Genomic DNA, 25,758 nt, shown 5'->3' with positions numbered 1-25,758 from the left:
CAAGTCTGGAAATTGATTAAGGGGCCGTGATTCTGTGTTTTTGTAATTCAGGTTAGACTTCTGTTCCCTTGACTTAGAACTCTTTTGTTTATACAGCTCCAACAAGAATTTAGTAGACTGCCCTTCTATTGTATTTCTAGGCACCCCATGATTTACTAGCCAATGCCACAAATCTCTGCGTGTCATATAATTTTGATGCCTCCTTTGAGTTTGTTGTCTATTATAATACCCACGTCTACCCTGTCTTTGGTGATTAAGTGCTGCCACCTGGCTTCTGCCAACTCGGAATCCTGTCATCCCCATTGTGTTTAAGGATTCCAGCTCAGTGACAGCAGTTCCTACAGTAATATCTGACCTACAGAGAATTGCAACCACAGAGCTCTTGAGGGATGATGGTGCTAGTCTCACAAACTTATTTCTCACTGTTCTGGTAAAAGGTGCATCCTCTGGACATTCCTGGGGTGTAAGAGCAGGCTTTGCATGATAAATCCACTCTAACATCCCAATCTCTCTAAGCCTCTGGATCCCCTCATCTACATTATACCAGGGCAGTTCTGGCATTTCAACCTCAGGTAATGTTGGCCACCTTTTGATCCATGTTTCAACCAACCACCCAAACAAGCTGTTAACACCTTTTCTAACTGCTCTAGCTATAACATTGAATGCAGAATCTCTGCTTAGTGGGCCCATATCAATAAATTCAGCCTGATCCAGCCTTATATTCCTCCCACCATTATCCCACACTCTTAAAATCCATTGCCACACATATTCCCCTGATTTCTGTCTATATAAATTGGAAAACTCACACAGTTCTTTTGGAGTATAACGTACCTCCTCATGTGTGATACTTTGTACCTCACCTTTAGGGGCCTGTTGGGACTTTAGTCTAGTTATAGGTCTAGAAGAAATGAGGGGTGGTGGGGGTGGGTCATGAAAAGAATTAGAAATATCTTCCAAGCCATTTGCTTCAGGGCTTTCATTTGCAGTTTCATCTGGTGAAACAGGATTAATAACTCTAGGGCTAATCCCTTCAGGAGGAGGTTGGGTGGCCAATTCCTCAAGGCAGGCTGAAGGTGGGGCGGCTATGTCCTCAGGGCAGACTATTACAGGGTTATCTAAAGAAGGCTCAGCATGGTCTAGGGTTTCAACCTCACCCCCAACATCATTATCAATCCATATGTCACCATCCCATTTTTCAGGGTCCCACTCCTTTCCAATCAATGCCCTCACTTTAACGGCAGACACCATGCAAGACTGAGATTTCAGTTTACGTTGTAAAGTTGCTACTCTAACAATAAGATTCTGAGTCTGATTTTCAGAGATCTCAAGTCTACGGCTACAGGAAATAAAATTTTCCTTGAGGATACTCATAGAAACCTCTACATCTTTCAGACGGCACTTAAGCTTCTTGTTTGAAGCCTTAAGCCCATCCCTTTCACCCTTTAATGCAGACAGTGTATCTAACAACAACCAACCAACATCTCTATAACTCTTATTTCTACAAAACTCTGTAAAGGTGTCAAGAACATTATCCCCCAGAGTCTGGCTTCGTACAAGCGAAGCATTAGGAGAATCGAATGATGATATTTTGACTATCTCCTTTGCCAACTCAGTCCATGGATTGGGAGTGTCATTCTGATTATGGGAATCAGAGTCCTTAGAGTCTCTGAGCCCAGTCAGAGTAGAAAACCATTCATAAAAACCCATTTTTAAGATTCTGTTCCTTAAGAACCACTCCTGGTACCAAGATGTATTAGTTAGGGTTCTCTAGAGAAACAGAATCAACAGGGAACACTTGCAAATATAAAATTTATAAAAGTGTCTCACGTGACCGTAGGAACGCAGAGTCCAAAATCCACAGGGCAGGCTGCGAAGCTGATGACTCCAATGGATGGCCTGGATGAACTCCACAGGAGAGGCTCGCCAGCCAAAGCAGGAATGCCACTTATCTCCTCTGAGTCCTCCTTAAAAGGCTTCCCATGATTGCATTTAGCATCACTAATTGCAGAAGACACTCCCCTTTGGCTGATCACAAATGGAATCAGCTGTGGATGTAGCTAACGTGATCATAACCTAATCCTATGAAATGTCCTCATTGCAACAGACAGGCCAGTGCTTACCCAATCAGACGAACAGGTACCACAACATGGCCAAGTTGACACCTGTCCCTAACCATGACAGGTAGTGAGTATGTTCTTTAATGTGTGCCAGGAACCCATTCATTTTGGATTCTTGGAAACCCCATAGGACATGTTCTATTATAATCCTGCTCTGTCCAATATTTGGTAGGACTGAATCCCAACTGTGGTAGACTGAATCACACCCCCTAAAGACATCCCATCTTAATCCCCAGAACATGTGAATGTTACTTTATATGGCAAAAGATTAGATTAAGTATCCTGAGATGGGGAGAGCATCTTGGATTATGCAGGTAGGCCCTAAAGTAATCACAAGTACCCTTATTTGAGTGAGGAAGAAGATTAGACCACAGGTTACAAAGAAGGCCATGTGACAATGATGGAGGGAGAGAGTGATTTGAAGATGTTACACTGCTGGTTTTGAAGATGGAGGAAGGGGGCATGAACCAAGTATTGCAAAGAATATAGCTCTAGGAGGTGGAGAGGCAAGGAAAAACATGTTCCCTGTAAGTGTTCAGAAAGAACAGTTCTGCCAACATCCTGACTTTAACCCAGTGAAACTAACTTCAGACTTCTGGCCTCCAAAGCTGTAAGACAATAAGTGTGTTGTTTTAAGCCAACACGTTTATAGTAACTTATTACAGCAGTGATAAGAAACTAATACATCATACAGGATCAGTCAATCAGAGTACATCATCTCCCAATGACTGGTTAAGAGATGGTCAGGTGGCCCATGACTGTCCAATCAGAATCTTTCCTGGAATTTTTACTGGAGCTAAAAGAAAGCCTTTCTCAGGGCCCCAGCCTATAAGGAGAATATTAACTTGGGGCTCCCAACAAACTTTATCTTGTTGTTACAGGAAGAGAGCCATCCAAACAGAGACAAGAGGAACTGAGAAATGGAGAGACAGAACTTTGATGATGTTTGAGGCCCTGAAGTTAGATCCACCTCTATAGCTCCCAGGTATATGATCCAATCTTCCCAAATTTTGTCTTAGCTAATTTGGGATGTATTAATGTGATTTGCAGCCCAAAGAGTCCTAGTTAACCTAGCTGATATCCAACTCCTCAGTCCCTGAAAACATTGAAGAACAAAAGTGGCCCCCCGAGATAGGGGGCCCCCTTTGTATCCTACTAGGAGAGCTCCTAACACTCAAAAATGCATGCAGTTGTAATCAGCATGACTTAAACATGGGTTAATCAGTACTGAGAGAGGCATGGGTAATAAAAATTGGATGGTTCAAAAGTTTTTGAAAGGAAAACCATTGACCCAAATAGGACGCTTCATAATTCTGAATAAGTGCTATAAATGTTTATGAAAGAATGTTGAGATGCTTAATTGTTGAATAAATGAAATATAAACATTTATTTCATTATGTTACTTGGAGGGTTCTTTAATATGTAATGGAAAAAAATTTTTTATCAAAAGCATTGTAAGTGATAAATGCTGGTTTCCTTTTCCAAAACAAAATTCTTGCAACCACTAGCCCCCAAAATGTAGCTCTATTTTTCCTATTATTCTTCCTTTTAATTTTTTCTCATTAGTAGAAGAAAACAGTTTTAACTAGGAGATGGAGCAGCAGTGTGGTACGAGCTTGGAATGCAGACAGATTTTGAGCCAGAAATCTTGGTTTTTAATTCCAGTCCTGCCACTTCTTAGTCCCATGATTTTGGGCAGTCACTTAACCTCATATAGCCTCCTGGTGTGTAGCATGGGATTATTGTGAATAATTTCATACCGATCTCAGAGGGTTGTAGAGGCAGACACTTTTAGTGCAGTGCTTCTCAATCTTACTGTGCCCATGAATTGCCTGGGGATTTTGCCAAAACACCGATTCTGAATTATTAGGTCATGAGTGGGGCCTGAGATTCAGCATTTCAAATAAGCACCCTGGTGAGATTGATGTTGTTGGTCTACCCTTGTGGGTGGCAAAGTTTTAGGGTGTCTGCCAGCTCACAATGTTTTCCCCTCTTGGAGCTGCCCTGGTCTATAGTGGTGGGCTATTAATAGTTGCACTTGCACCCTCTTGCTAAATAGATGACTATAGTAGAGGTGGATTTCTGACCCAAGTGGGGCCAAAAAAGGTCTCACCTGAAATCTAGGATTTTGACCAGAGATTACCAAAGACATGATATTTATTCACTCACTCATTCATTCAATGAAACTTCATGAATTCCCTCTCTATACCAGGTACTATGATAGGCAGTGGAGTTACACCAGTCAATAAAGCAGGCCTCTGTGGATATTTCCTTCTAGCAATATACAAGATAATTTCAGATGGGCTGGGTGCTGTGAAGAGATTGGAGAATTTCAAGGGGTTTCAGGAGACTTACCTTAAACAGGGTTTGCTTCTCCTTCTTCAGTGACCTTGGAGGCCACATGTTGAAGATGATGGGTGGCATTACAAATGGAAGAAGCCAGGTTGTGTGGAACAGTGCCCCATCCCCTTCCCTGCTGAATTGGATGGTGATAAGCATGCAAAATAAATTTTTATTGCATTAAACCACTGAGATTCTAGGGTTTATCTATTGCAGAAGCTAGCACTCTTTCCCACTGTGCTGATTTGAAACTGTTATGTACCCCCAGAAAAGCCATGTTCTTTTAATCCTAGTCAACTTGTAGGGGTAGACCTATTTCAGTGGGACCTTTTGATTAGGTTGTTTCCATGGAGATGTGATCCACCTAATAGTGGGTGGTACTTTTTGATTGGATTATTTTCATGGAGATTTGACCCCACCCATTCAAATTGGGTCTTAATTAGTTTACTGGAGTCCTTAAAAGAGCTGAACAGAGAGCAGACACAGATGTTTTGGAGACACAGAAGGAAAGCCCCCAGCAGAAACCAAAAGGATACACAGAAGCTAGGAAAGCCACTTTTAAATGAATGCAGGAGGACCAGCAGATGATGCCATGTGCCTTCCCATGTGACAGAGGAACGAGGATGCTGCCTTTCCTCTGAGAAGGTATCTTCTTGTTGGTGCCTTAATTGGGATATTTCCATGGCCTTAGAATTGTAACTTATACTTTGATAAATCCCCTTTATAAAAACCAATCCATTTCTACTATATCGCATTTCAGAAGCTTGAGAAAACCAAAACACCAATAATACTTAGTTATTCAGCTCTTTCTGAGATCTGAAAAATGTTCTTTTTTCACTTAAGTTAGTGTGACAGTTGGGCTCAGGTGTCAACTTGGCCAGATGATGGTGCCTAGTTGTCTGGTCAGGCAAGCACAGGCCGAACCATTATAGTTAAGGATACTTCATGGCTGGCTGCTAAACCAGAAGGCTGGTTTATTAAATCATCAGTCAGTTGATTGCAGCTGTGACTGATTACATCCACAATTAACTAAGGATGTGTCTCCCACAAATAAGAGAATCCAACCAGTTGGATTTGATCCAATCAATTGAAGATTATTCAAGAGAGCAGAGAGAATTTTCACTATTTCTTCAACCAGAGAGGCCCTCCTGTGGAGTTCATTGAGACTCTTCATTTGAGTTGACAGCCTCGTAGCCTACCCTATGGATTTTGGACTCTTGCATTTCCACAGTTTTGTAAGACACTTTTATAAATTTCATATTTACACATATCTCCTGTGGTTCTGTTTCTTTAAAGAACCCTGACTAATACAGCTTGGTACCAGAAGTGGTTCTTGAGGAACAGAATCTTTTTTTTTTTAATTTTATTGATAAAATCAAGCAACATACAAATATGAACATTCTTAACATATGAACACTCCATACTTGGTATGCAATCAATGGTTCACAATATCATCACATAGCTGACACCATGGATCATTTCTTAGAACAATTGTATCACTCCAGAAAAAGAAAAAAGAAGAAACTCATACTTACCATACCTTACCGCTCCCTCTCGTTAATCACTAGTATTTTCCTCTACCCAATTTATTTTAACATTTGTTCCACTATTATTTATTTTTAATCTATATTTTTTACTCATCTGTCCATATTGTAGATAAAAGGAACATCAGAACAAGGTGAGAAACAGAATTTTAAAAATGGATTTTGCAATTGGTTTTCTACTCTGATTAGACTGATTCAAAGGCACCAACAGTTCATGGCATGAGTTGGCAATAGAGATATGCAAAATATCCCCATTTGATAATTACATGCTTATAAGAGGCAAGGCTCTGAGTGAGAGTGTTTCTGACACCTTAATGGAGTTTTGTGGAGTTAAGAGGTAATGATGTTAACTGGTTGTTCTTAGACATGCTGGATACATTTATGAGGGAAACAGATGAGGTGAAGGCTTCAAATTTGCAACTTAAAGCCATGAGAAAGATGCAAAAGTTTCTACGTGTGCCCGGAAAGAAAGTCTTATTTCCTGTGGTCACAGGCTAGAGATCTCTGAAAACCAGACCCAGAGTCTCATTGTGTGAGTAGCAGATTTACAACATAAACTAAATTCTCAACCTTGCAGGGTGTCTGCTGTTAAAGCAATGGCTTTGACTGGAAAAGAATGGGATCCTGAAACTTGGGATGGGGACATAGGGGTTGACAATGATGGCAGCCGGGAAATGGAAACCCTGGATTCTGCTGAGGCTTTGCTAGATAGACCTTTAATGGTCTGTCCTGAGGATACAGCTACCCTACCTTCAACCTGCTTTGAGGAAACAGCTTCCCATCCTCCAGTCCACCCTGAGAAGTCTGCCATCTAATATCCAACTAAAGAGATTAACTCTGCAGTGCCTGCTAAACCTGTAACCACCTCCTCTGCCTGGAGAGATTAATCCTGTGTCACCAGATGAAACTGCCACAGAATTCTCTGAGATAACTGGCTTGAAAGACATTTCTGGTTCTTTTCATTACCCACCTCCCACCCCTCTTTTCTTCAAGACCTATAACCAGACTAACGTCCCAAAAGGCCCATAAGATGAGGTACAAATGGTGGCCTATGAGGAGATACACTGTACTGCAAAATAGCTGCAAGAGTTTTCCAATTTATATAGACAGATATCAGGGGAATATGTGTGTGACTAGATATTAAGGGTGTGGGATAATGGTAAAAGAAATATAAAATTGGATAAAGCTGAATTTGTTGATTTGGGCTTTGCGAGTTTGAAAGCTTTAAAACCCTAGAAAAGCCATGTTTTAATCCTGATCCACTCTTGTATGTAGAAGCTTTGATTAGATTATCTGAATGAAGATGTGGCTCACCCAATTGTGGGTGTGACCTTTCATTAGGTGGAGATGTGACTTCACCCATTTCAGGCGGAGCTTGATAAGCTTATTGGAATCCTTTAAAAGAGGGAACATTTCAGAGAGAGTCAGAAATTACAGAGCCTACAGAAACGACAGAAGCCTCAGAGCCAACATAAACTTCATAGCAGAGCTGACACAGATGTGGACATATGGAGAAGAGAGACACAGATATTTAGAGATGCTGGGAGCCCAGCAAACATTACTATGAGATGTTAAGCAAGCCAGGACCTAGAGAGAGCCAAGGGAAGCCAAGAGATTAAAGTCAGCCTTGGAGTAGCAAAGTAAGGAACCAACACAGGAACAGAGGCTGGAAGCAGGGAAGCCAGGACCAAAGCACAAGCAGATGTCAGCCACGTGACTTCCCAGCCAACAGAGGTTTTCCTGACCTATCAGCCTTTCTTGAATGAAGGTAACTTCTTATTGGTGCCTTAATTTGGACACTTTAATTTCCTTAGAACTGTAAACTTGTAACTTATTAAATTCCCCCTTTTTAAAAGCTGTTCCAGTTCTGGTATATCTCATTCTGGTAGCTTGTAAACTAACACATGAGCCCACTAAGCAGAGACTCTGCATTCAGTGTTGTAGCTCAAGGGGTTAGAAATAGTATTAACAGTTTGTCTGGGTGGTTGGCTAAAACGTGGATCAAAAGGTGGCCAACAGGGTAGCGTAACAGTGGCTCAGTGGCAGAATTCTTGCCTGCCATGCCCCCCAAAATTCAATTCCTGTTGCCTGCCCATGCCCCTCCCCCCCCAAAAAAAGTGGTTAACATTGCCTGAGGTGAAAAAGAGATCCAAAGGTTTAGAGAGACTGGAATGTTAAAGTGGATTTTTCATGGAAAACCTGCTCACACACCCCAGGAATATCTAGAGGACACAACTTTTACCAGGACTTTGAGAAATAGATTTGTGAGACTGGCTCCATTGGCCCTGGAATGCTCTATAGTCACCCTTTCCTGTAGGTCAGATATCACTATGAGAACTGCTGTCACTGAGCTGGAATCCTTAAACACAATGGTATTGTGTTGGCAGAAGCCATGTGGCAACAGCTGATCATCATACAAGGTGGGCATGGCCTACATAATGGACAGCAGACTCAAAGCAGCAGTCAAAATAATCTAACTCATAGAGACTTAAGGCATTGGCTAGGAGATCATGGGGTACCTAGAAGTAAAATACATGAGCAGTCTACTAAATTCTTGTTTGAGCTGCATAAGCAGAAAAGTTCTAGGTCAAGTGAACAGAAGTCTAACTTGAATTACAAAAACAGAAGTCATGGCCCCTTAATCAGTTCCCAGACTTGAGACAGTTTATAGATGCAGAGCCCATTGAATGAGGGGAAGGCTGAGTACCTTTAGGGAAGGATCCTGTTATATTTCCAAAATCTAAACTATTAACCTCCCTTCCAGCCTTCCCCAAGGAGACCTACAACCTTTTACCAGGGTGACTGTGCACTGGGGAAAAGGAAGTAATCAAATATTCTATGGATTACTAGACACTGGCTCAGAAGTAACACTAATTCCAGGAGACAAAATACTTCACTGTGGTCCTCCAGTCAGAGTAGGGGCTTATAGAGGTCAGGTGATTGATGGAGTTTTAGCTTAAGTCCATCTCACAGTTGGTCCAGTGGATCCTTGGACTCACTCTGTGGTTATTTTCCCAGTTCCAGACTGCATAATTGGAATCGACATACTCAGCAACTGGCAGAATTCTGACATTGGTTCCCTGACTCATAGAGTAAGGGCTATTATGGTAGGAAAGGCCAAGTGGAAGCCACTAGAACAGCACCTACCTAACAAAATAGTAAATCAGAAGCAATACTGGATTCCTGAAGGGACTGCAGAGATTAGTGTCACTCCTAAGGACTTGAAGGATGCAGGGGTGGTGATTCTTACCACATCCCCATTCAACTTTCCTAGTTGGCCTGTGTGGAAAACATATGGGTCTTGGAGAATGAGAATGAATATCATAGACTGAACCAGTTACTGGCTCCAATTGCAGCTGCTGTTCCAGATGTGGGATCATTGCTTAAGCAGATCAGCACATCCCCTGGTACCTGGTATGAAGCTATTGATCTGGAAAATGTCTCCTTTCACAATAGCTGTTAGTAGGGACCACTAAAAACAGTTTGCATTCAGCTAGCAAGGCCAGCAGTATACCTTCACTGTCTTACCTCAGGGATATATCAATTCTCCAGCTTTATGCCACAAATCTTGTCCGCAGGGACCTTGATCATTTCTCCCTCCCACAAGACATCACACTGGTCCATTATATCGATGATATCATGTTGATTGGAGCAAGAAGTAGCAACTACTCTAGGCTTATTGGCAAGGCATTTGCATGTCAGGAAATGGGAGATAAACCCAACAAAAATACAGGAAACTTCCACTTCAGTGAAAATTTTAAGTGTCCAATGGTGTGAGAAACGACAAGATATCCCTTCTAAGGTGAAAGTTGAGTTGTTTATTTGGCCGTTTCTATAACCAAAAAATAAGAGGCACAATGCCTAGTTGGCTTCTTTGGATTTTGAAGAAGACATATTCCTCATTTGGGGGTGCTACTCCAGCCCATTTACCAAGTGACCAGAAAAGCTGGGTTTTTTTGTTTTTTTTTTTTTGAGTGGGGGCCAAAACAAGAGGAAGCTCTGCGACAGGTTCAGGCTGCTGTGCAAGATGCTCTGCCACCTGGACAATATGATCCAGTAGATCCAATGGTGCTGGAAGTGTCAGTGGACAGCTGCAGCACTACAGCCACTTTCTGGGATGTCCTTGAAGGACAGTGGTGAGGGAAAACTCTCCCAGCAGGTGGAACTTTGAGCGGTACACCTGATTGTTCATTTTGCTTGGAAGGAAATTTGGCCAGAAGTGTGTTTGTATACTGACTCATAGGTTGTTGCTAATAGTTTGGCTGAAATGCCAGGGACTTGGAAGGAGCATGATTGGAAAATTGATGACAAAGAGGTCTGGGGAAGAGGTATGTGGATAGACATAAATGGGCAAAAAACACGAAGATATTTGTGTCCCATGTGAATGGTCATCAGAGGGTGTCTTCCGCAAAAGATAACTTTAATAATCAAGTGGCTAAGATGATGGTCTGTGGACCCAGTCAGCCTCTTTCCTCAGCCACTCCTGCCATTACCCAACGGGCTCATGAACAAAGTGGACATGGTAGCAGGGTTGGAGGTTATGCATGGGCTCAGCAACATAGACTTCCACTCACCAAGGCTGATCTGGCTATGGCCACTGTTGAGTGCCCAATCTACCAGCAGCAGAGACCCACACTCAGTCCCCAATATGGCACTATTCCCTGAGGTGACCAGCCTGCTACCTGGTGGCAGGTGGATTACACTGGACCACTTCCATCATGGAAGGGGCAGTGATGTGTTCTTACTGGAATAGACACATACTCTGGATATGGGTTTGCCTTCCCAGCATACAATGCTTCTGCCAAAACTACCATCTGTGGACTTATAGCATGCCTTATCAATACCATCATGGTATTCCACCCAGCATTGCTTATGATAGAGGAACTCACTACACAGCAGTTGAAGTGCAGGAATGGGCTCATGCTTGTGTAATTCTCTGGTCTTATCATGTTTGCCATCATCCAGAGGCAGCTGGGTTAATACAACAGTGGAATGACCTTTTGATGGTGCCAACTAGGCGGCAATACCTTGCAGGGCTGAGACAGTGTTCTCCAGGAAGCTGTGTACCGTCTGAATCAGTGTCCATTCTATGGTGCTATTTCTCCCATAGCCAGGATTCATGGATCCAGTAATCAAGGGGTGGGAATGGGAGTGGCACCACTCACTATCACCCCTAGTGATCCAATAAAAACATTTTTGCTTCCTATCCCTGAAACCTTAAACTTTGCTGGTCTACAGGTCTTAGTTCCAAAAGGAGAAGCGTCCCACCAGGAGACACAACAATGATTCCAGTGAACTAGAAGCTAAGACTGCCATCCAGCCACTTTGGGCTTCTCGTGCCTCTGAATTAACAGGCAAAAAAGGGAATTACTGTCCTGGCTGGGATGACTGAACCTCACTATCAAGAGGAAATAGGACTGAAACTGCACAATGGAGATGAAGAAGAGTTTGCCTGGAATACAGGAGATCCCCTAGAGTATCTCTTAGTACTACCATGCCCTGTGATTAAAGTCAATGGAAAACTGCAACAACCCAAACCAGGCAGGACTACCAAAGGCCCAGAAACTTCAGGGATGAAGGTCTGGGTCACCCCACCAGGCAAGGAACCATGGCCAGCTGAAGCACTTGCTGAGGGTAAAGGGTACATAGAATGGGTAGTGGAAGGAGGTAGTGATAAATACAAACTATGACCACATTACCAGTTACAGAAACGAGGACTGTGATTGTATGAATATTTCCTCCCTGTTTTGTTGTATGTGTGCATTTGTACATAAGCAAATATCTTGTTTTCTTATATGGCATAAATTGTATTGTTCATGTTATAGTATTTAAGTTATAGGATATCAAGTTTAAGAGTGAATGTCACCTAAGAACTTATACCCTATTCTGGAGACATTTATTGTGTTTCTGGTTGTGTGCAGGACAGTTGAGTATTGTTAGGTGAAACATATGTCTGTTATTGTGTTCAATTTGGAAATTAAGCATGTTTCAAGGTGATGTGTATAGCTACCAATCTGACAAGGGATGGACTGTGATGGTCATGTTCAGGTGTCAACTTAGCCAGGTGATGGTGCCCAGTGGTCTGGTCAGGCAAGCACTGGCCTAACCATTACTGCAAGGATATTTCATGGAAAACCAGAAGGCTGGTTTATCAAATCATCATCAGTCAGTTGATTGTAGCTATGACTGATTACTTCCACAATCAGCTAAGGGTTCTCTCTCCTGCAAATGAGAGAATCCAACAGTTGGATTTGATCCAGTCAGTTGAAGACTATTAAGGGAGAAGAGAGAATTTTCACTGTTTCTTCAGCCAGAGAGCCTCCCCCGTGGAGTTCGTCAAGATCCTTCATCGGACCTGCCAGCCTTGCAACCTACCCTGTGGATTTTGGACTCTTACCCTCACACAATTGTGTGAGACACCTTTATAAGTCTAATATTTACAAATCTCTGCTGGTGGTTCTGTTTCTCTAGAGAACCCTAATACAGTTAGCTAAAGCTGTTCTTTGTTACTTGACACCCAAAGAATATTAAAAGATACAATTTCTGTGAGCATCTGATGAGCTAATAAGCATGAAAGTGCTTTGTAAGGTAGAAAGTGTTGGATACCTGCGAGGAATTACGATGACAAACAAACTTATTTTTTTTTAAAGGACCCACTGTCTGGATCTATTATTGGGGGAAAAAAGGAAGAACTACACAAGCATTTACATATAAACTCACACTGACATCAAATTTTTCTCTGGTCATTTCTATCTTAGATTGGTTGTTCAGCCCTTTACAGAATCAACTCACTAAATTGCAGTGAGAAGCTAAGGAAGCAATTCTCAAATTGGTAATTTTCCTTTCAGACGTTAAGTGCTTAGATGTCAAAAGAGCCCTTGGTGGCACAAGAATATTAACAGTTAAATTTGCAACATTCCTTCCCATGTGCTATCAACACTCAATAAATCTAGGCCTCCCTCAGGGGACCATGAAGCCCCTGAAGGAGAAATCATTTCTGTACTGCCTCCTCAGGGCGTCTTTCCTTCCTTGGCTCAGGTTCTCAAGGGCCCATAGCAGATCTTCCAGCCACCGCAGTGCCCTTCCTCCTTCCCTCTTCTAATGTTTATGTATCACAAGCAGCCAGAGCAAGGCATCCCTGGAGACTCCTTGGTACAACTATATCTCAGTCTCTTAAGAACTGTGATTGGATCACAGCTGGAGACAAGCCAGGTGTACAAGTCAGAGTGTCCTATTAGAGATGCCAAGGCATGGGGCTCAGCTTTCTTCACCCGGTCTTCATTCATTTTTAGATCCCAGGGCTTGAGTTTGTTCTTGTGACTTATTTGTGTTCTCAGTGAAAACTGAGTCATAAATGGTGTGATTCATATGCGTCTCTTTGAACTTGAAGGTCGGACCACTGCTACCATTAGGAGACACTACCAAGAAGCCACCAAGATGAGTTCCACCAAGATGAGTTCCACCTTGCTGTGGCCCCATTCAGTGCACGTGAACATACAGAGTCGGCTGATGGTGAGGATACAAAAGATTCGCCCCGCGGGGAGACCCTTGAATATGCGGGAGACCGTCCTTTTACATGACTTTTAATTCCCTCCTTCCTTCAGCAACAAAGGTTAGTCTTGGCATCTTTGCTTGCTCTGTGGCCAGAGGAAGGGGAGCTAGAAAAATATGGACAATCAGAGACACAGAAAAGCACGCGGACATACTCAGAAAGATAAATGGAGAACGAACATTCAAGAGTCTCATGGGGCCTCCTGGTCCATCCCTACCTCCCTCCCTCCAGGCAAAACTGCTGACAGAGCTGAGCGCCTCCCCCACGCCAGGCATTGTGGTACACAGAGACGGAAGTGGAAGTCTAAAAGCCGAAATTGGAGGTGAGAACAGGAGAGGCGACCCTCGAGGGCTCCCGCAAAGCTGGGACCCAGGGGCTGGGAAGACCGGGGAGATGCACGCGGCGCCTGTGCTGGCCCTGTCCAGGCGGGTAGCGCGGCCCGCACGGCTGGGAAACCCGCCCGCCATAGAGACGCGGAGACCTCCACGCTTCCTAGAGCGGCCCGGAAGCGGCTCCGCGAGGCGCGGGTCTGTCGGTGAGCGCGCTGGGGCGCTCCGCGGGGACGCCGTAGCCCGACGGTGGGGACCCCGGGGGCCTGCCGAGCGGGACGAGGCCCAGAGGCAGGAGGGAGGGACGCCGGCCCGGGCGGCGGAAAAGTCGTCCCCCTCACGGTTGTCCTTCAGGCTTCGAGGAGCCGGGCCCCGCTTGGCTCTCCAGAATGTCGCCCCGACGCTTGTAAAGACAGCAGTGGTGGAGGCAGCAGGCGCCCGGCGCTGAGCTGCTTTTTTTTTTTTTTAAATGATTCTGGGCCCCCATTTAAAATGAATGTACTTACTGTAAACAGGTGAATGGACCGAAAACATGCTGGTACCGGAGACGGCAGAAAGCGCGCAGGTGCCAAGGTGATGGTTGAGAGAGCCCCTAGTGAAGGGCACAGCTGGGCAGTGGGCACACTGGCTTCAGGCCCTGGGTCAGACTCGGCCATCTGCAACTTGCATAACTTGGGGGCACGTTTCTTGATCTCTGGGCCTTTTTCCTTATTTCTGAAAAGTTGGTGCTAATGGTAACTACAGAAATTTGTCCTGAGGCTTCAATGATGGGCCCTTGAAGTGCCCAGCCGCTAACAACTAATAAATGTAACCTATAGCTTTTATTTCCGCTTTAGAGAGGAGGACCTGGTGTCAGAGGGGTTAAAGTGACTTGCCCAAGGTCACACAGGAATTGGTGGAAGAGCAAATGTAGGACCCAGGTGTGTCCTGTCCAGCCGAGGAGGCTTTACCCTGCGTCACTGCCACCTCTGTCTCATGCCAGGCGAAGCAGAGCCTCCTCCCTGCCTGTCCAGGAAATGGAGTGACCCTTGGGAGAGTGCAGTGTGTGTTAGCTGTGAAAGCCCCCAGGGGACTCAGGTCCCCATGGGCTCACTAAAGTCCCCAGCGTGTTGCATTATGAACTCCGCATTGTCCTATGTGCTGCTGTCGAGAAAGGAGCTGTGGATTCAGACACACCTGGATTCCAGTGGGTGTCGATCTCTGCACTACCATTCCCTAGCTGTAAGACTTAAGTCAGTTACTGTGTCTCTGAGCCTCGGTTTTCTCTTCTGTAAAACAAGATAAACAAATTAATCCTCTTCTCAGATGGCTGTTATTAGGAACAACTGAAGCAATTCATGAAAAGTGCCTTGTTTCCAGTAAGTGCTTAGTACGTGGTAGCTACTATCACATCTATATGTTGAAGGGGCAGACGTGCTGGCCTGGGGAGGGGAAGAGATATGGGTGTAGTGTGCTTCCCAGCAGATGTTAGGAGAAAAGGGCCTTTGAAAAGGGTGCAGAGTATTCATCCCATTTAGATGTCCTGTGTCTTCACTCTGCTAAAGACTCTTTTTCCCCTGCAGATATTCCTGGAGAAATGACCTCAGTGTTCCTAGAGTTTGTGGGGTAGTTTCGAAACACTGAGTATGAAATTCTTTATTTACTTGAGTCATAAGCATCATGAAGAAGTGCAAGGGTCTTTTATGCAACAAGTCTTTGGGTTAAGAAGTATGAGTGGGTAGCTGGACAAGAAAGTTTGATACACTGGAGATGATGACTCTTAGTTAAAGACAGCTGCCCTGTCACCTTCATTTATGTTTAAAAAAATATATACCAAATGCCCGTATCTCATAGAGGTATATCAACTTTTCATCTAACGCCGTGCTCTTCGTTAATTTTCTTCCAAAACATGTCTGGCCTTCGGGTTTTACACCTCACATTCTATACGCCTTTTAGCTGTATCAGGGTCACTGTCTTTTGTTGTCTTTATTTCTTCATTAAACACAAATAAGTAATTTCCAGGCATGCGTGGAATTTGAATGGCACCATTTTGTAAACTCTCTAGCATCAGTATGTTTACTGATCTTAGTACAATAAGAACGCAGTTACCTTTTATCTCTAGGCAGTACTTGCGCAGTAATTTATAGGGCTGACCCACCTGGCGATGATAGTTTTGACCTTCCTTTAAAGGAAATACAGTAATATTTTATTTTTATGAAAGCAGTCTTAAATTCTCCTGCCCCGTGCCATTTCTCTGTGGCTGAAATGCTAGCACAGCTAGATTTGTATATTGCAATGCCATAGGGTTGGTAGCATCATAGTCTTGGGCTCACGGGGCTGAAGGAACTGTGAGGGTAATCTAAGGTTCTTATTGCTGAGCCTTCGCATTTAATTAGGTCTCTGTAAATCTAAAGCACTCCCAGCCATTTTTATTAGTTTCTTCTTGTAACTTCTCTGTGTGATGTCAACTTTATTACCCTCACTTCACCTGAGTATTATCAAGAGGTCAGGCATATTTTAAATTTCATTTTTTTCCCTGTTTGTAATTAAGATTCCTTTTCCTTGATCATGCACTTAACTTCAACCCCTATCTGCTGAAATGACTGCTCGGGTCAAAAGTTAGCCTCCCCGCCAGAGGAGAGCAATTACTGAACAAAGTCACGGCTTGGAAGAGCCTTAAAGCAATTCCAATTATAAATGCTGGTGCCCAGCCCTAGAAGAAATCAGATGGAAACTAATTAATAAAAGAAAAGCTATAAAGTGCATAAAAATCAGGCAGCTGGTTGAAGGAAAAAAAATGTGGATGCTCTTTTTCTCCTTTCTGGCTGGGTGTTCATGGGAATTTCATGGGGTTTTCGGCAAAATGCGTTGACTGAGGTTTCCATTGCTTGTGGATGGAAGGAAGCAGGAAGGAAGGAGGTAGCCCTCCAGAGGGTACTGTTAACATGTGGTAATCTGGTGGATAGACTTCTGGACTTTTGTATTGTCACATTATTAGTTTTTCCTTATTCATTACCACCTTTCTCTCCCAACCCTCCTGTCAGATCAGTTAGCCAAATTCTTGCCTGGAATCATTCTGCGATTAGTTGGAAGGCCTGCATAGGCCTGGCAGGGGTTTCTAATTTGAAAGTGAACTTACCTGGCATGATGCAGGTGCAGGTGAACCATGATTGACCTGTGGTCTTGTGGCTGGCCTGGAATGTTTCATTTTAAACACAAAGAATCATTGAAGATTAGGAAGCATTTTTGTTGGATTTTTTTTTAATTGGGCTCTTTGAGGTTTTGTTCATTTTCTGAATCCTGTACAGTGGAATTCTTTTGGATATATTAAGGCTATCTTAAACTGTTCTCTACCATGCTATTAATCAAAACCTGTGTGTCCTGTTTCAGTTAGTACCATTACCTTCCTCAAAATTTCCACCTGGAAGCTGCCTGCTGCCACTTCCTTCAATTGATTGCCAGCTCTTGTCCTAATTTCAGCTGGACACATGGGCATTTCCTATGCCTGCAGTGAACTCTCTAGCCCGGATTTTGCCACCTTTTCCTGAACTCCAACCTAACTCCAGGTTCGCCTCCTCCAGTCCATTCTCAGCTTGATCTTCTGAAAGAACAAAGCTGCCCCGCTGAAAACTTTCAAAAGCTTTTATTATCTAGAGAATAGTGTTCAGAGTCCCCAGAAGGGGACTCAAGGTTGTCAACAAGCCGATCCCAGGCTATCTTTCCACCCTAAATCACCTGCTACGTACTTGGGTTTCAGAGTGCACCTCAGCTACAGCAGACTCACCCTATTGCCCAAAACAGCCTCCCTGTCCCATTTCCATCCATTCCTGATGCTGCACCAGCCTGGCATGACCCTCTGCATTGCCTCTGCTGGCCTTATTCCTCCCACCTATTCTGGTTCAGCCCTAATGCTTACCCTGCCACAAAGCCTTCCCTGATCCGCCCTGGCAGAATCCATTTCTCCCCTCCACCACCCACTTGGTCTTCCCATCGCCTTTTGTTTATAACAGCATCATAGCAGTAATCCGTTTTTGCCTTTTTATCTTGAACTTCAGATATTTGTAAAAGCCTCTCTCCTCCATCGCAAGCCCCAGAATAAGCAGTCTGTCTCATTCTTCTGTATAGCTCACATTCCATAGCCCAGAACTTTTTAGGAGGTAAATTGAACTGAAACAGCAAAATGATTGGGACACATAACAATGACTCAGACACCACAGATCCCTGCACAATCTGTACCCATCATAATTTTATTAAATTAGCTCGACTTCACGGTGTTTAATGTCATCCATATGTTCAATAAACGTTTATTACACATCTACTGGGTTCTAGGTTCTGATAGGGACACCCTCATGGGAAAAAAGACAGAAGGTCTCAATGCTCATGAAACTTCTATTCTATGAGAAGAAGACCAATAGGAAAAAAGTAAAATACTTTTAGATGGTGAAATGTGCTATGAGGGAAACAAAGCAGAGTTTAAAGTAAGTGCGAGTTATTTTAGATAGGGCGATTGAGAAGCCCTCTGAGTAAGTGACATTTAAGCATCTCTCAATATTGAGAAAGATGCAGCTAGACAAAGGTCTGGTGGATGAGAAGTGTAAGGAGTATTCAAGGCATAAACGAGCATGGTATCTTTAAGGAAAGCAAAGAAGGTCCTTGGAGCAAGTATACCAATGGCGGGAGAGGTGAGATGAAGTCACAGAGGGAGATTGCAACCAGATCCTGGAGATGTAGGTAAGAAGTCTAGATTGAAAAATCAGTAGCTGTCATCTACTTTGTGTTTGGGAATAATGCATTCAAAATAAGCAATTTTGTTGTTGTTTAAATAAACAGTTGACTCCATGTGGTTTAATGGCTATTCATAAAACAATCGGCCACTGTTAGGTAAGTTAAAGCTATGTATGTTAAAGGCATGCCGGTGTGTTCATTTGTTGTGAATTTTCTTATAACCACAACTGCAGCCATGGCTTAGTTGTACCTTTGGAATCCATCTGCCTCCTTCACATAAACTTGCTCAACTTCTGATATTTCCCAATCTTCTTCCCTTCTCCATACCCTGTGAGGCTTGTTGAATCTTGTCTTCGGCTGTCACAGCAACTGATTTCTGCATGAATGATCTGATTTGCTTTCTTTGTAACCTAATGCACATAGTGCAACTATCCAGAAGAACATGTCAAACTTTTTTAATCCTGTGGCTTTTGAGAGAATGTAATAGAATAATCGAGTGCTCAAATTTAAGGCTACAAGAAAAGGAAACTTGAGAAATGACATACTAGATGCTGTATTTTGCTGGGCAATTTTAATGCATTATCCCATTCCATCTTCATAAGCTTATTATCAGCTCTACTTTTTAGATGAAGCGACAGGCTCAGAGGAATTGCCCTGCCCAGGGTCGCATGGCTAGTAAAAGAACCCCAAAATCCATTCTTCTTCCATTTATGGTCTCATGGTAAGAGCATGGATTCCTGGGGCCAAATAGCCATTGGGTATGGATCCTGGCAAGCTGGGGAAAGTTATTTACCCTCACTGCTTTATTTTCCTCAGCTAAGAAACAGGGAAATGATAGTCCTTTTCTGATAGGATGATTATGAAGATTAAATAGTACATGTATGAAAAGTGCTTCTCATAGTGCCTGGCACCTAAGAATCAGCATTCTGTTAGTGTTTTTCACTAGACTTCCTCTGTATGGAGCTGCTGTTTTAGAAACCTTAGAGCTCATAGGACACAGCTGTGCTTTGTGACAACTTTGCAGAAGAGAAAACTGAAGTCTAGAGGAGTGTTTTGGCCAAGGTCTTGTGACTGTTTAGGAGCAGAGGGAAGACATCACCTTGTGTTTACCTGTTCTAGTTATATGTGTACTGTCTTCACACTTAGACCTTCATCCTGAGTAGCCCACCCTGCGCTGCTTCCACTCCCTGCCTGGCTACCTCCTTCCTTATTATGTCCACTTTCAGAGGGGTTATTTGTATTTGTGGGCCAGAGCTAGCATAGAGGAAGTGGGAGCCAGACTGGGGGGCAGGGAGAAGCAGTTCTAGCACTATTGGTTGCACCCAGTCTGACATCATACCTCTGAGTGTCTCTGTTGACTTGAATATGTGTGTGTGTGTGTGTGTGCTCCCACACATGCATGTATTCCCAAATGCATTTGAGGATCTTTGTGTTTTCTGTTTTCATTTCTCTCCATAAGTGGAAGGAAGGAGGTGGGTAGTCTGCTTTTTGTCTGTTTTGTTTGTTGTTTGAAAGAAGGGAATCAGATCCTTCAGAGGATTATTTTTTTTTTCTTTAGAAGGGGGCATATAAGGGGAGGAAGGAGAAATAGCATGCCTTCTTCTTCATTGACTTTTGAGCTTGCACTTGATGGTAATAGTAAGATTTCCTAGGAGGAAAGTGGTTTGTAAAGGAGTTTTCCCCCTTATTAGTATTAGTATAATGCTAATAAAAGACTAATATTAAACTGATCATGCTACAGTGTTCTGTTTTAAACAAAATATTGGAAATTTGTTTTCAAGTTCTGTCTTTGATTTTCTGGTACATGGGGGGAAATGCCTTTTCCCACCAAATTTGAGTGAATTACCTTCAGATACTCTCTGATATTTTCCAAGAATTAATAATATCGCCTTACATTTGAAAAGTACATTGTCTTATTTAAGCTTCACAATGACCTTGTCAGGTTGGCAGGGCAGATAGCACTGTCCCCATATTACATAGAAAGACATGTGAAGCTCAAGGAGTGAAGGGGAGCTGGCTTAAGGTTATATGGTTGTACTAGAACCCAGTCCTAAGCTTTTCTTTCTACTGGAGTGTCTTACCTTTTTGTTTTTGTTAACCTCAAATTAGAGAGAATCAAATGTGCATTGGGCTCAGTAATAGTGTTGCATATTTATTTCTTATAGGTCCAGTTATATCTTTCAACAACCACATATGGACATCCAGAAATCCCTAAAGGAAACTGTCCTCATTACAGGAGGAGGTGGCTACCTTGGTTTCCGGTCAGTGCATCTATAAAATATGCCCTTAAAATTATTTTGCTGGTAGTTCCTGAAGAAGGTATAGCTTTCAACTCTGACATAAATATAATGTAGATTTGAACTTGTTTTTATAGTATTAGCGAAGACGTGAACTGTGCTGTGTGCTGCTTGGGCATTGAAATCAAGTATAGTCCATTTAAGAAAATTCTTTATAAAGCCATTCAGATTGGGGGTGGGAGACATTATTCACATCACCAAAAACAATTACAAATGATATATGCTGTTACAGTTATGTTGTTATTCATAAGTACTTCAAAGAATGGGTGGTGGTCCTGGGACCAAGTGTAGAAAAGTAATTTGTAGACCCTACTGTCTTTTAAGATAAAGCCTCTTTATAATTTAAGAAGATGCAAGAATTCTCATTTTTAAATATTTGAGTTGCCTAAGACTTGCACTAATGAACATGTGGACTCAGAATAAGCCGAGACCTGAATCAACCCCACCTTGATTGGCAGAGTTTAATAGTGACTTGGTCTTATTTTTACTTTTTCTCATTTCAGGCTAGGCTGTGCGTTAAACCAAAAGGGAGTCCATGTGATTCTGTTTGACATCATTATGCCTGTTCAAACTGTACCAGGAGGGATCAAGTTTATACTTGGAGACATTCGCCACCTCCGTGACATTGAAAAAGCCTTCCAGGATGTGGATGTCACGTGCGTGTTTCATATTGCCTCTTACGGTATGTCAGGGCGAGAGCAACTGAATCGAAACCTAATAGAAGAAGTCAACGTGGGAGGCACAGACAACATCCTCCAAGTTTGCAGGAGGAGAGGAGTGCCAAGTTTGGTTTACACTAGCACTTTCAATGTCATATTTGGAGGTCAAGTTATCAGAAATGGAGATGAATCTCTGCCTTACCTACCTCTTCACCTCCATCCTGATCACTACTCTCGGACCAAATCTATTGCAGAGAGGAAGGTGCTGGGGGCAAACGGTACAGCCTTTGAAAGAAGCAGTGGCATCCTGAGAACCTGTGCTCTGAGACCAGCTGGCATCTATGGGCCTGGAGAACAGAGGCATCTCCCCAGGATAGTGGGCTACATTGAGAGGGGACTGTTCAAGTTTGTGTATGGGGATCCCAGCAGCCTGGTGGAATTTGTCCACGTGGATAACTTGGTACAGGCTCACATTCTGGCCTCAGAGGCCCTGAGAGCCGAAAAGGGCCATGTCGCCTCTGGGCAGCCCTACTTCATCTCAGATGGTAGACCAGTGAACAACTTTGAGTTCTTCCGGCCTCTGGTTGAGGGGCTGGGCTATCCATTCCCATCCATCCGCCTGCCGTTGACCCTCATCTACTACTTTGCTTTGCTAACGGAGGTGGTCCACTTCCTTTTGGCTCCGCTGTACAACTTCCAGCCCTTCCTCACCCGTACTGAAGTGTATAAAACTGGTGTCACACATTACTTTAGCCTAGAGAAAGCCCGGAAAGAGCTCGGTTATGAGGCTCAGCCGTTTGACTTGCAGGAAGTAGTAGAATGGTTTAAAGCCCACGGCCATGGCAGAAGTCCTGAAAGTTATGGCTCAGAGTGCCTTGTTTGGGATGGACTGTTGGTCTTTCTCCTGGTTCTAGCAGCTCTCATGTGGCTGTCTTCATCTGTGATTCTGTCAATATGACAAGGAAAGACCTAAAACGAAGGAGCTGATCATGCTTGCAGAGATGTTTTTCAAGGAACATGAGATTTTAAATATAGATAGTATCTCTGGTGCCAAATTTTGCTCTTCAAATTGCTACTTAAGAATAGATTTCTTGGATTAAATCCTCATTTCTTAACCCTTTGTACTATTCTCTGGTAGTAGAAAAATAAGCAAAGATAAGTCTGGGAAAGAGATTTTGGGCCACTAGGCCATCTGCTCTCCTGCTACGCACCTAGTAATAAATTCTTTCTCTCTTTTGAAGCCCTAGTATCTCAGAAATTGGTTATTGTGTGTGTTGGCCAAAAGAACCCCATGGCCTTTCTCTGGTAACAGTTTGGTGACCCTCTAGAACAAATGCCCGAATCTCTGGATCCCCAACAGCGCAGGTAAGCCAGGTAACTGAGCCTTTTGCACCCACTGGACTGAATTTAGTCTAGAGGCTCAGCATCCAGGGTTTCTCTGTACTGCCAGCATTCCAGAGACTTTGGGCACCTTAAGAAAGCTTCAAAGAGAGAAACTGTTTCCAGTTCCATGTCTGGACATCTGACTGAGAGTGGGTCGTCAGGGGAAAAGTGGATCAGGGAGTAAACAGGCAGTTCAAGTCCCCTTGACCTAGGCCTGGGTCACACTTCGAGAACAATCCCCTTTGCTCTGGCCCCTATACCTTCTGATTTGGGGTACCATACTGTACAGGGTTGGAAGCCCTGACCTAATCCAACAATTAGCTTGTTTAATGAAACTAAATTTAGTTTAGTGTTTAATGAAATTAAATAGACCTGTTTAAGTGTTACTGGTGTGTTACCTAGATATTGGTTAATTGTTAAATTGGTGTGATAAGTTGCAGGGAGAGCTCAAATAGGGTCAAGAGGCTACTCTGGAGGTTGCTCTTATGCAAGCTTCAGTTAGACATTGCTGCCTATCATAACTTGTGAAACCCCAACCAAAACCATTCCAGCCAATCCTAAAGAACACCTAAGGTGATATATAAGATTCTAGAAAGGGTCCACGCACTAGAGTAGCTTTCCAGAAACCTACAACCTCCTGATGGGTCCCTGGACCAGATAAGTCCTGAAACCTAGAGGGCCCAGCCTCTCCAGAACATCAGATAGTTCCATCTCTCTACCCCATATTATTGACAGCCCCTTCCAACGTGAAAAAGTTAGAATGCCCACAGCCAAATACCCCTCAAGAGAGGGATAGAGAGATCAAAGGAGATGGTGGAGTTATACAGAGAAAATAGGATTTAGCAAGTGAATATGATGGCTGAATCAGTAAATTGATTTCTCTTTTAGTCTACAATATCTTAGAGCAGCTAGAAGTAAATACCTGAAATTGTGGAATTGTAACCCATGCGAAACTCTGAAATCTGTTCTACAACTAATTGTGGTGCTGTGCTCTGAAATTTATTGGTTTTTTGTATATATGTTATTTTTCACAAAATAATTGGTATTTAATAAGAAAATAAAAAGTTAATTGTGATGATTTAATAAGAAAATAAAAAGTCAATTGTGATGATTTAATAAGAAAATAAAAAGTCAATTGTGATGATTAAAAAATATATATTTATTACTTCTAGCCTCCTATATCCTGGAGCAGCTAGAAGGAAAAATCTGAGACGATGGTATAGTAGCCCATAACAAACTCTGGGATCTGTCCTGTAGCTACTTGTTGAAGAGTGCTTTGAAAACTATTGCTTTTTTCTTTCTTTGCTTTGTATATATGTTATATTATACAATAAAAATGTTTTTAAAAAATTGGTGTGATAAGTGTTTTATGTCTATTTAATTGTTAATTGTCTGTTGACTATACTCCAAAAAAATGAGTAATCCAATATAATTGGTATTTAATGAAGTTAAGTAAGCCTGTTTAAATGCTAGCCGATTTGTTACCTGGGTTTATTAAGAGTTGATGTTTACTTAGTTGTTAATCGGTGTGTTAAGCGTTTAATGCCTGTTTGTTAGCTGGTGTGTTCAATCTAGTTAATAATTGGTATGTTTCAGCATTTATATGGGTCAAATGTTCCTAAGTGGTTACTGATTACAGAAATTCTTTAGAAGAGGGAAACTTTGGGCTGCATTGAAATATGAAAAGATTTTGGTTATGAGTCTATAAAAAAGGTTTTATTTCTGTAATAATCTGGCCTCAATATGATTTAAAACAAAAATACTACCATTATAGTTAAAGATATTACAACTAGAATTGTTATGCAAAAAGGTAGAAATGGGATGAGATAATATATTCAATCCTTTATTTGTTCCTCTCAAAAGTATTTGTGTTTCTGGTTTTTTGAGTAATTTTCTATTTGTGTCTGTATGCACTTTCAATGTATATTCTCATACCTCCAGATGGTAATGGCAAATTAGTAAGAAAATCCTTAAAGAGCTCTATTTGAGCTGCTTAGAAATAATTAGGTTCCTGATACAAATATATAAATTGGTACTTCTGAAGTAAAAAGAGTAAAAAGAGAAAAAAAAAGAAAAGAAAAAGAAACCTCTATGAATGACAAGATTCAAAACTTTAGTTTTGTAATTACTTTTAACAAACCTGGACATGAGAAAAAAACTGCCCCTGGAATTTCCTTAAGGCAGCAGAAAACTGCCAAAGGGCTGCCTCTGAAAAAAGTAAAGACCTTTTCCAATGGTCCTGGTCACAGCTTTTAGTAAAATAAATCTAATAATTGGAAATAGTTAAAAGAAGGGCATAGGAACTCTCAAAATTCCACAGTTCTCACCTAAAACTTTCAGATCCAAACGCAACAAGCCTAGGACCTTTCTGTCTGTACAGCCTATTCCTGCCCTAAGACCCAACCATCTAAAGCAGTTATGGGGAAGGGCTAGGCACAGAAAGACATGGCGAGGTGAGGTTTAGAATTCTTTTTTATTGGGCCTGGAGATTAGAAATGGTAAGCATAAAAAAATGCTACAGAACAGGCTATGTTTGTTAATATTGTTTTTTCCAATAATACTTTTGCAATGGTAAATGTAGTAATCAGATTATTATTAAAATATAAATAGCCTTGGGATAAGAATAATGATAAAATCTAAGTAAGTAAAATAAAAAAATTTTTGAGAAATAAGGAAAAGTTTTCCTGGATTTAGACTTGGGACAAATTAAACAATTGCAGTATATTTTCCAGAACTTGGTAGTCAATGTACTTTTACAATTGTTGGTAATTTTAAGATGTGAAAACAGGCTTTTTTTAAACCTTTGATAGAAGGAATTTTATGATAAATTTTG

The 25,758-nt window shown here is 42.3% G+C and overlaps 1 protein-coding gene across 7 annotated transcripts in view; it reads left to right on the top strand.

Moving 5' to 3' along the window:
• Positions 1 to 24,235, top strand: part of SDR42E1 (short chain dehydrogenase/reductase family 42E, member 1) — a 69,517-nt gene extending 45,282 nt beyond the window's left edge. Inside the window, exons 3-8 of one of the 7 annotated variants that reach the window (XM_077133131.1) lie at positions 2,999 to 3,102; positions 13,392 to 13,613; positions 13,785 to 13,875; positions 14,398 to 14,455; positions 20,752 to 20,847; positions 21,387 to 24,235. In XM_077133131.1, coding sequence (XP_076989246.1) covers positions 13,578 to 13,613; positions 13,785 to 13,875; positions 14,398 to 14,455; positions 20,752 to 20,847; positions 21,387 to 22,500 — 1,395 coding nt within the window. In that variant the 5' untranslated portion in view covers positions 2,999 to 3,102; positions 13,392 to 13,577 and the 3' untranslated portion in view covers positions 22,501 to 24,235. Of the gene's footprint in view, positions 1 to 2,998; positions 3,103 to 13,391; positions 13,614 to 13,784; positions 13,876 to 14,087; positions 17,428 to 18,497; positions 18,593 to 20,751; positions 20,848 to 21,386 lie in introns of those variants that run through there. The other 6 variants (XM_077133135.1, XM_077133134.1, XM_077133132.1 and 3 more) reach the window with 6 other exon arrangements.
• The last annotated feature ends 1,523 nt before the right edge of the window (positions 24,236 to 25,758 follow it).

This window comes from Tamandua tetradactyla, chromosome 16 (assembly GCF_023851605.1).
Source record: "Tamandua tetradactyla isolate mTamTet1 chromosome 16, mTamTet1.pri, whole genome shotgun sequence".
Classification (NCBI taxonomy): Eukaryota; Metazoa; Chordata; class Mammalia; order Pilosa; family Myrmecophagidae; genus Tamandua; species Tamandua tetradactyla.
This window is presented reverse-complemented; position numbering and strand designations above follow the sequence as displayed.